At 46.8% G+C, this 11,803-nt stretch overlaps 1 protein-coding gene across 1 annotated transcript in view; it reads right to left on the minus strand.

Moving 5' to 3' along the window:
- The window catches only part of CDK14 (cyclin dependent kinase 14), a 319,176-nt gene extending 317,848 nt beyond the window's left edge, over positions 1 to 1,328 (minus strand). Inside the window, exon 1 of the mRNA XM_050890973.1 lies at positions 1,230 to 1,328. Within this exon, the coding sequence (XP_050746930.1) occupies positions 1,230 to 1,320 (91 nt within the window). The 5' untranslated portion in view covers positions 1,321 to 1,328. The remainder of the gene's footprint in view (positions 1 to 1,229) is intronic.
- Positions 1,329 to 11,803: the final 10,475 nt, after the last annotated feature.

Here is an 11,803-nt window from a genome sequence, read left to right on the forward strand (position 1 = left end):
TACGACAATAAAAGATACCTGATTTCAAACGCTATCCTACACTTAAAGTTTGCAGTCCTTAAAAGCTAAAGGTAATACACTGAATACATACACAACACGTGAAAAATTATAATGCCCACGTACTTTAGCACACCTCCTTGGTAGGGCTATGGAGGGAGAACCAAATGCCACAGCTCACGGCTGCAGCGCAGGCACTTCACATCCTCTCACTGGGACAAAGCAGCTCTGAAAGTTGACCCACGTCTGCCAGCCAGACCGACTGTAAGGAAAAATGTCCCAGTGGGACAACCGATGGGTGAGGGCTGTGGAGGGGTCCTTACAGAGGGTCTGCAAGGACAGGGGCTGCTGCGTCCGCTCGCCCATCCCGGCCGCTGCCCAGCCTTCCAGCACCACCTCCAGCTGCTCTGCCCAGCCAGCTCGGGGATACCTCACACCTCCTCCAAGGTACCTTCTCTCCCTGCTCAGCTGCGTGTTGATGCTGTCAGTGGGAATTAACGCTTTAAACAGTGAATTAAGCAACATAGTGTGCCAAAGACCACGAGAAACACCAGTCCGAGCAGACCAGAACTCTTTGTCATTGTTCTCGGTGACAAATTCAACTGCAAAATAAACTGGTGTCAAAACCAAATGCGATGCAGTGATACCGGGAGATAACATGCTTGGCAACAGCGTTCAGATAATGCCAGCTCAGGATGCTTTATGTCAGTGAAAGAACGACAAGACTTCGCAGCAGATGACAGACAGACTTCTTTTGTCTGGCCTCCTAAATCACTGGGCCGCCGTTATCTGCTTCAGCATCTCATGCCTCAACTTAAAACAACGTGCAGCCCAAACAAAAAATAAATTACCAGACCTGCAACAAAATAAAAATAACCATTTGCTTTTTGCCAAGGTTTCTCTTTGGCAATGGAGGCACGCTAGCCAACTCTCATTTATAGTTTGTTTTTTCTAGCCTATTTTGGGCTAACTCCATCACGGACCCATACAGCCCTGCCCGGGCTGCACACGCACTGCCGGGAAAGAGCTATTATTTTCCCGAGCTTTCTTCCCAAGAAACGTTTTTCGGGGACGGCGTCGGCGCGGGTGTTTCCAGCCTCGCAGCGCTCAACCTACCGCCCCTCCGCCGCACAAGCAGCCGAGCCACCCCCCCACCCTCCGCCGCCGGGACGCCCCCGGGGCGCCGGGCAGCGCCGTCGGGGTCCGGGTCCGGGTCCGGGTCCGGGACTCACCTATTCGGCCGAAGCTCTCCGATAAAGTTCTCCGCAACTTTTTCATCCTGCTGATCTTCTCGGCGGACTGCGAGTCGATCATGTCACACATGGGGGGGGCGGACCCCCCCCGCTCGCCAGCCACCACCCCCGCTCCCCTGGCTCCGGGGGAGACACCCCCCGCTCCGGCTCCGGGGGCTCCCCCCTTGCCCCGGGGAGCCGCCGGACGCAGCCCCCGGGGTCCCGCCCGGGAAAGGAGCCCTACGCCGCCGCGGCGGCGGCGGCTGCTGCTGCTGCTCGGCTCCCCGCCGCCACCGCCCGGCTCCTAGCCCCGTCCCGCCCCCTCTTCCCCGGGCTGCCCCGGCAGAGCCAGGCGCGGCGGGGAGGGCAAGGGGGGAAGAGCAGCGCCGAGGGGAGATGGAGGAGTGAAAGGAAAGTCCGGCGAGGGGCTGCGGGCACCGGCGGAGGGAGGGAGGGAGCGAGGGAGGGAGAGAAGGAGGGTGCGCTGAGAGAAAGGAGGAGGAGGAGCCTGGGAGGGCAGGGGAGCCCCGCGCCGCGGCCGGGGGAGGCGGCCGGCCCTGCCCGCGCTGGCAGGCGGCGGAGCCGGGCCCCCGGCACCACCGGCGCCCCCGCCCGCCCCGCGCCGCAGCCTGCGGCCGCCCCGCCCCGCCCTTCCCCGGGCGGCGGGACGGGCGGTTGCCGGGGTGAGGCGGGCGGGAGAGGAAGCGGCGGCGGCGGGGGCGTGAGGGGGGGGAAGGCGGGGAGAGCAGGGGCCGGGGCCGGGCCGAGGGACGCGGGCTCTCTCCGGGCGCGTCCCGAGCGGCGGGAGCGATGTGGCAGTCCCCGCCGGGAGCCGTTAGGACGGGGGCAGCGTGGAAGACGCTTGCGGTAGCGTTTGGCGGGGGAACGAATACGCCGCGTCCACCCGGGGGTGTCGGCGCCCCGAGCTATTGCATCGCGGTCTCCTGGGGATGCGCTTCGTTATCCCCCGAGCCGGCAGAAGTCACCGCGTCCGCCGGCGTGGGGCAGGCCGAGGGCCCGTGGAGGTCTGCTCCTGGCCGAGGGAGCCCTCCGCTCTCCCTCGGACCGCGGCTTTTAAAGGCCGGTGCGAGTGGTGTAGGCTTGGCGACGGAAGAAGGCGCTCTGCCGGCCTAATTCTGGGTGGGTGTTGGGTGGGATGCTACCCCAGTAGCTGTGGTAAGGCTGGTAGGAAAAGGGCACCTTGCCGTAAGTACGCACCCAGCCCTTCAAGTTGAAACCTGGGCTCCTCTCCGCTTACGTCTCAAAGCACAGCCAGGTAATATGCCTTCAAGTGCGTTAGCCTGCAACTTAATGAGTGTTGGGAGCTTTTGATCTTGTTAACTCAATTGAACCAACATTATTGAAAAATAAATCAGTTTAACCCATCAAGATGGATGGCCATGTCTAGTCTAAAATATAAAGTAGGTACTTTTTGAGAACAATACATGTTAGGTAACACATTTTAAAATCCAGGTTTGCGTGGTTCAAATTGTATTTTAATGCATGTTATCTGGTTAAAATGAACTTGGGGTTTAATGAGGCTAGCTAACACAATTTGCTGGGATTAGACGGTGTCCAAGCTAAGAGTTGTTAACTCAATTTTAGAAGCACATTTGTCTAGACAAGTGTTTAGGTGAGCTGGGTTCAAGCCATCTGCAACTCTAAGCTCTGGGATCGGACCTTTATATTACAATGCAGCGACGGTGGCGAGTATGCAGCATCTCGAGGTGGAAATCTGTTATCTACTATATGTGCTTATGCATGTGCCTCTTGTGGCATAGAAGATAATGGGGACTTGTCCTGCCATATAGCAGTACAATAACGCTGGTGAAATGTCTTATGCACAACCCCTGAATCTACAGACAGTTTGGTAAAAAGGCTTTGAGAAGCGTGAATCCTGTTGACCCTGTTAGCATCTTTGAAATAGGAGCTAAAATGGCACTTTTAATGTTGGCTATGTCATATTATGGAAGGAAATTGAGAAAGAGTGGAAACTGAAACGTTGTGGAGAGCAATGCAGGGAGAAAGAAGAGAAATAAAAATTAGGAAGAAACACACAAGGGGGCTAGAAGGAGAACGGGAGTGAGGACACAAGCACTTAAGGATTTCAGTCAGTGCAAAAAATGACATTTAAGTCCTTAGTAATAGTTGATAGTTTCATCTTTGTTTAAATCTGACGTTAATGTTGGTGAATATTCCTGCTCTGCATGGAGAGGAAAATGCCATCATCATAAATAAAATATTCTGGTCCAGGACTGAAACTGAGTTTGGCATTTGAGCCCTTTGCACTTTCTGTGCATGTTGTTCACGCCGGGCAGCCATGCTGCCCGGCTGAGGCTTGTACCAACACCACTATAATTCAGTCTGTGGCTTGCTTTCAGCAATTAGGGATATCATTTCTGAGAGCTTCTGAGGAACCTGTCATTAACTATGTTTAACCGATAGATGCTGTCTTACCTAGTGAATTAGCCTAGATACTAGCACCTAGTGAATTTGGAACAACATTCCCATTTTTCCCCCTATTTCTAGGTAAACTATAACTTTATCACTTGTGGAGGACAAGCCTCTGCCAGGCTACTGCAGTGGGTTCAGCTTTCTTTGACACAAGCAGAGGCAACCTAGAATTTCCGACAAGCATCTGGCTTCGCAGCTGCTTGGGAGTGGTCTACAAGGATATGTCAGGGTCTTTTAAATCAATGACAATTTTGCCTAAATTAGACATCAGTGTGGTGCCAGTGAGAGAAACCTAGGCCTTGTCTTCTGAAAATTGTACAACCTCAGTCCACAGAGATGTTCCGCAGACTTTTTCCACCAGAGGAAGGATGAGCTTGAAGCTGTGCACAGATCCTCAAACTGCATGCTGCAATTTGTGTTATTCTTCCCTCGGTGGTCTTTATTTGACAGAAATATTTCTGTTAAAGTCCTTCTTTTTTCTCTCCCCCACCCAAACCTCTTCTGTTTCCAAGGGCACTAGTGTTGAAAATCCTCTGAATTCAGGAATGTGGGGTCACTTCTGTAGCTTTGATCAAGCTCATAAGCTGGTGGTTCTTATTTTTCTTCTCTGTATTTCCATCACCCATCTCAGGAAACCAGTAAAGCAGAAACGCGCAATTAGCAAACCACAGAGATAGCAGCTATTCTAATGATGATGTTTTGCTTCCTTGTAGGGGCAGGCTTTCAGCTCTGTTTTTATGTTTAAGTCTTGCAATTTGTGGCATAAGAGAATTAACATGAAATAAATGCTAAATAATATTGCTGTTTGCTGCTTTCTTCCACAAGCTTCTACCAAGTTAAAGCATGTTTGCATGTAATGGGGCATCTGGATTATAAAAAGCCAGGCACTTTATTTACAGCATCCTTTCTCACATCAACTCCCCAAAGATACACCCTAAATAAAAACCTGCTTGCAGTTACTTTACAACCCCAGCATCTCCTTGCCTGGCTTTGGTAAGAATTCACTACAAATCCTGACCTCTGCCGCTGCCACTGAGTCATGCTGAATCACTCTGCAAATGTAAGGAGTATGAAGTGCAGGAAAAATATTTGCCAAGATATTGCTTGCAAGTTGGACAACAGGAAACGTTTGCCTCCATGCATCATGAGAGCCAGCGAGCCTCATAATTTAAATGTTTCACACTGAGGTATGGGTTGGGTTTGTTATTTCTGAAGAAGGGGAGACAGCAGGGCTGGCAGTTTGCTCATTACTGTGTAAAATAACATACTGTTTGAGGCTATAAGCAGTGTGGTCATGGGCCTGGAGCACAGGGTGTGCCAGCAGTCTCCTTGCTGCAGATGGAGCAGCCACGGTTGCCCTATTCATTACTTGCAGGGTAAGATGAGACGACAAAAAATAAATCCACGATGCATGGTGCAGATGGTGGCTCAGGGTGTAATGCAGAGCTGTGCACTTTCCGGATCTCAGGGCATTTGCTGTGGATTTTACAGAGCGATTTTATGCGGTCTGAGCTCTCTCTAAACCCCAGTGTTTGTCCCCCCCCAACATTTCTCCTTAGGGGCTCTTGAAAGGCAGTGTACTTAAGTTACATTCCTAGGCCAAGTGTTTGAATTTCAGAAACCTTAGGAGCACATAAACAAGCAGTGTGTGTTTGTGGAAGAGGTAGTTAATGCCGTTGATTTGGAGTGTTATGTGGGCAGAGTAAGCCCTCACCTCAAGTGGCTTGCCCAAGGAGAGCAGCAAAGCTCTCTGGGGGGATGAAATAGTCAGCGTAACTCCTCCGGGGAGAGCACAGTCTTGCCAGGCCTTCTGCTGCCAGTATAAAGTAGATCTTCATAAATACCCCTGGCTGGAGATGTTCTCCGTTAGGCCAGTCTGCTCACCTTGAAAAGATCTCTCTCTGCTGCAGCGTCTGGGACCTGAGTGCTAGGAGCTGTGTTGCTTGTTAACACAGCAATCCTTTCATGACCCTCCGGTGATGAAGATGGATGTAATGCCACATAACACCCCCTCTCTCTCCCTCCCCCTGCAATCTCACTTTCACTTGTCCTCTAGTAATACTCAATCCAAGATGACTGTTATCTGAAGAGAAAGCCAGGCTCTGCTAACACAAATGGTGCTGTATCCTTAGGGACATGACCTTTAAGCTTTACTAGCAAAATGCATTAGTGACAAAAATTAAACTTTGGCAAAACAGAATAGTACCTGTGTAATCTACATCCATGTCATAACTTGTTCCCCCAAAAAGCTCTCAGAGCTGACATATTGGGTATTGCCTTATTGGTGATTGTTATTAAATCCCAGTTTTTATTAACCTGTGAAAATCTCCCCTGTTGATATTCCGTGCATCCCTGCTGATGCATGGAGGGCAAACAGGCTCAGATGTTGCCTCTCCAGCCTCGCTGCCATTGCTAGACCCTCCTCCATGGGGTAGGAAGGGATGAGTTAGGGCTCACATACATGGTTCCAAAGGCACGATGGGAAAGGCGTGGATTTCCTGGTGCCTTATGGCTGACTGCTGGTTAGAGGTGACCTGCTGAACCACCCGTGGTTTTACATCTCCAGGACCCTCTCGTGGTCACTTTATTTCATGTACTAATGTGTGGGGTCACTTGTTTTCTGTTTCATTCTTACTTTATACCATCACATCAGGGGTGAAATGGCTGCAGGTGGAACACAGCATCTTTAACTTTGATGCTTGCAGTTCCTGTCCCTGCTAGGCAGCTTCCTCACGGCATATGTGAGTACGCTTTCATTTCTAGGGAAGTATGAGCTCTTTCTGGTTTGACCATGACCCCGGTAGGCAGCTGAGCACTGCACAGCTGCTCACTCACATCCCCCACCCCCAGAACAGAAGAGAAAAGGAAGAGCAAGTACAAGAAAACTCATGGGTTGATAATTTTATAAGCAAAGGAGAAGTGGAAGAAGAAAGAGAACAATAAACAAGTGATGCAAAGGCGATCACTCACCGCCTCCCACGGGTAGAGTAATGCCCAGCCTGTTCCTGAGCAAAAGATGGCTAACCTACCTAAACCCCACTCCTCTCCGTTGTATTGCTGAGCATGCCATTATATGGCACGGAGTATCTCTTTGGACAGTTTGGGTCATCTGCCTGGTTGTGTCCCCTCCCAGCCTCTTGTGCACCCCCAATCTATTCACTGGTTGGGCAGGGTGAGAAACAGAGGCGGCCTTGATGCTGTACAAACACTGCCCAGCAATAGCTAAAACATTAGCATGTTATCAGCATTGTTTTGGTCACAAATTTAAAACACAGCACCATACGCGCTGCCATGAAGAGAATTAACTCCATCCCAGCCAGACCTAGTACACACAGATGGAGGGAAATCACACTGAGCATACAGAGTGGAGAGAAAAAAATAACGAATGACAATGTATCAGAAACCTACATACTTCAAACCAACAAAGTAACATAAGTATCAATTACAAACCTAAAGCTTTTACAATATATGCTGCTGCATAAATTGTGTAATCTCAGAGATTCTGCTGGGCAAGTATACGTACGTTAGATTTGCAGGAATTTATGAGCTGAGATGCTTTCCAGTTTAAGATCACCTGGCTACCTAGCAACATAACATTGATGCTGAACGTTGTTCCTGTGAAATAAGTGGAAAACCCTTTTAACGAGCTCATTTTCTTGTGCCATCTTGATAAAAGTCTAGTAAAAGGGAAAACTGGATTTAAAAATGTAATGGCCTCAACCATTGTGATATCAGATCCCAATGTTTTGAAGTCACTGAAATGTTCAACAAATACTCTCGTGATGAAAATGATGCAAAATGAAACAGCAGGAGGGCTGAGGCTGATCCATTTAGATGCACTCAAAAAGCATGTGTGAATCATGTCATTTTATCATAAGTATTGAACGAAGGGTGTTTACTGTATCATCATGACTTTTCTTTGCAGCAAAATCCTTCGCTATCATCATAACTGTAGCACTATTTGTACAACTCGAAGGTCTGTGCCTGTATGCATACAAAGCCCGACTGACTCGGGCTGGGAAAATACGATACTTAACATACACACCAGAGGAAATTTCTCAGGGGCAAGGGTCCTCTCGTAGGTAGCCCATGATTTTGAAAACACATAGGCACACAAACCCAGTTGATTCTGGGTGTGAATATTCAAGTGCTACATGTAAAATTATAAACCCATATGCTGATATCTCATGAAAACAAGGTTAAAAGATTAACCCTACTTTATTTCTAAGATCTCTCCAACTTTTTGTTGGTTTGGCTTTGGATTTTTTTCCCCATTTCTCACCTAGTTGAGTCATTTCCAATGACTATCATTTAGACCAGACATATTAGAGAAGCATGTTAGAGAAGCAGCATATTGGATGGACTCTGTTTATTCAGCTCTCTCTGTTCCTTTTTGGACTGCTCTAATCTGTAGGACAGAGCATAATGGGAATGTTACCTCCCCATGGAGAGAGAAACTCTTCCCAAAAATAGTACAAAACATTTGCAAGGGTTATACATGAAAGGCTGCTTTGTCAAAATGGAGATCTGCCCTCTTAACATTAAAATCTAGATGGACTTCAGGCATGTTCTTTCCATGCAGCTCTATCCCAAAATCAGCACCTAAACCAGTTAAAAACAGTTCAGCCCACGTGCCACTCTCCACTGAGGGAAGGTTTTGGAAACCATATCTTACATTTTTATTTAGTTCCTATCACTGTGGTAACGAAGCACTGCACAAAATTAAGTACCACAAAATCACAACTGAGTACTCTCCTTCATTACTAGCTTGCAATATATTTGGTCTTCATAGAGTCAGCACAAACCAGTGCTTCAGATGTCTCAATCCAGGTCTTTCTTAACCTGCAGTAACAGTATAGGCTCTGGTTGCTGTTTAGGGGCCTTATATAGTGATAAGGGGCCTTATATAAGTGTTATCCCTGCAGGTAATGCAGATACGGTCTCTGTCGCAAAAGTGTTGCAGTCAAAATTTACAATGGAGGACTGTCACAGTAGATGTGGTAGCTGGAGAACGGTAGTACCCATCCTTTGCAAAATGAGTCAGAAGCACAAGGCACAGCAAATTGGCCACTATGGAGTGTATTTCCCAGGAAAGATGAGGTTTTGAGCAAGATTAAAGAGAGGCTTTGTGTTTGCTTAAAGCCCTGCTTCCAGGAGTTAGGGAGAAAGTATAAAGACATTCTAAGGAAAATTCGACTGAAGAGGAGCTGGCAACACTAATTAGAGGCAGGAGTTGGTGCCACAGCAGAACTTAAGAAGTGCATGGATTTATGTAATTAGGAGTTTTAAAAGGAAAGAAAAGGCGAGGGTGTTTAATGCAGCAGAAGATAGAGAAGCAGCAGAAAGAAACAAAGCGGGAAAGAAATACTCCGGATGATAAGCTGGAAAGATGACCTATAAAACAGGTTTTGGAAGCAAGATAAAGAACCTTTGTCAAAACTGAAGGCTAGGAGCTTGTGGCAGCCAACCTGTGAGATGAAGAGGGTTTTAGCTGCATGGAAGAAGAGGAAAAGCCACGCTGGACAAGAAGGAGCTGCCAGATTTAAAGAGCCTGGACCTTTGTGAAAAATAAGATGTGACAATTCCCTCAGTATTTTTTTTAAATAATGCATGGAGTAAATGCTAAAAGGTGAGACTTCCTGCAAAATTAGGAGGAGAAAAGCCCAGGTTACTGTATTAAATTTGTGACCGACTCCAGGCACACCAACTAATTATAGCACTTGTGACAGTCTTGTCAGGACAGTGCTGTGAAAACTTGAGGTGGCTGACCTATAAGCCAGGTGACAACACAAGTTTTTTTAATAAGTGTCTTTCATACAAACTAGCAAGAAACAAGTCACAGCAGAGAGCATCTGCATTAGATTTAATGACGTCTTAGTTCGTTTCACTCCTGGTAGCCTGTGCTATCTGGAGTCCATTTCATCCATTGCCTGAGCACTGGCTGACCAGCACTGCACAGCAACAGTCCCCACTGGGATCCCGCTGCCTCTTGGAAGAACCTCTAAAAATGTACAGCTCTCCATAGGTGATGAAAGGATAGGATCGTGAACCAATACTGTGGAGATGTGCTGGGTGGAGGGACTGCTCTCAAAGGGCTGACCAGTCTGTTCAAAACATGCATTTTTGAAATACCAGAGCTGGAGGCAAGGAGGCAAGTCAGAGAGAGGTGGGTGAGAAGACGACATGAAGAGGAAGGCAGTGGACTGGAACCATTAGGCTGTACACGCAAGAGGAGTTAACAGAGATGCAGGTCGAGATCTGAGCAGAAGGAAGTCAGTCCGGCACAGAGAGGAAGACCTGTGAGTCACCGCTGTAGAGCTGCTAGCCAGAAGTGCACAGCGGCTTCAGAATTGAATGAAACTAAGAGGTCTTAGTACCTCACTGACCTATCAAATTCATTATTGTTGTTGGTCTATGTGTAAGCATGGATTATTACAAGATATGTCTCCTTGCATCAGTAATGAATTGATCCCCAAACACTTGCAATATTGCAACTAACTTTATTCAAAGTTTATAACTTTTGATTATTTATCTTACTGAGAATTTAAAGATCAAATTTTAAAACCACAGATTTCAAGCCTAGTATACATTCATGTCAGCTAACCTCAAGCTTGAAATTAAGTACCTAAACTCTTTATCTAATTGATGAAAATAAGTAGGTGATTCAGGACTAATTCCCATTTTTATTTCTGAGTTTATATAAGAAAAAATCACCAGTCGCAAGGTACTCAAGCAGGACTTCATTTACTTGTATAGAATTTGCCAGAATTTGTATTTTATGTTTCTCCTTTATAACGAGACACCTATAAAATGTGATAAAATGGACAGGTCTTTCAGTGTGACTCAGTTCAATATAGTAAGAGTTTAGAAAGTATTACTTCCTAAAGTATTTGCAATATTTCTGAAATTCCGCTTGTAGTTCTGATCATCCAGAATGGAAGTATCTCTAAGATTTATAAAAGGTGATACACAATACAAATAAGTGCATATACCCAGGGAAAAAGGTCCCTGAGGAGCAATTCCCACGACAAATTCCCTGCAAGGTAATTTTTTCTGGCAAAAGCTTCACTTGACAGAGTCCCTGCTAAGAAAAATATCTTTTAGAAAAAAAGTTTGTGGGTTATACAGTCCTAAGGAAAGCCCCTGATAATTCCAGCTTCCTGAGTTCACAAAACAAGGCTTTCATAATTGCATGTCGTGCTCCAAGCATCCCAAAGGAGGTGACACTAAGCCCTCATTCCTCCACCCCAATTAAATGAAACAAAATCTCTATTGCCTTAGACCCACCTTTTCACCTAGTTCCTCCGGTTCACAGACAGCTACTTTGTCACAGAAGAACCTTATATTGTATGAAACTTTAACAGTCTATTTCTCAATTGCTAGTGAGAACAAGAGGAAACATGGAAAGACAGTAATTCAGAATAACCCATGTCCTCACAAAAAGCTCCTTGGTACTAGAGCAACAGCAGAGAAAAGACTATCAAGCAGAAGAGCAGGGAGTATATTCTGGACATTCTTCAGGATAAAACAGATTAGGAAGTGAAGGACATGGTCCTTCAAGGAACAGGAAGATGTCCTCAGCTGCAGTCAGCTGCATCAGAGTGAAGAAAATACCTGCTCAGTAGTGATATATACCTCTCGGGTAACTTCTTGCTATTTATTTACTGCATGACAGAGATACTTCTGGTGCTGGCTCTCTCTAGATTGTTGATCGTTTTGGATTCTCAAACCAGCAGCGTTGTAGTGTCCAACCATCGCTACAAGCCAGACCCTTCTCCAGTGTGTCCCAAGGCACAGCATCCACACAGACCTCCTGCTACTCGCAGAGGGTTCATCGGATTCTGCAGCTCCAGATATTGTACAGGGATGGACATTTTCTCTCATTTAACCAAGTTCAGTTTCAGGTGGTGATGTCTAAATGTGTTGGGTTTTTTTATTGTTTACTAGAAACAGGATGATTCTACAGCATCACTCTGGGTTTTTTCACCTTTTACACTGAGGATTAGAAGTTGGCCTTGGAAAGTGATAGCCAGTGACCTAGTCAGGCTTTCTGTGGTGCAGTGTTGTCCAAAGATCATCTATCTTTTCAAACACAGAATTCAGCTGTTGTGATTCATGGT

Source organism: Gymnogyps californianus, chromosome 2 (assembly GCF_018139145.2).
Source record: "Gymnogyps californianus isolate 813 chromosome 2, ASM1813914v2, whole genome shotgun sequence".
In the NCBI taxonomy this organism is placed as follows: Eukaryota; Metazoa; Chordata; class Aves; order Accipitriformes; family Cathartidae; genus Gymnogyps; species Gymnogyps californianus.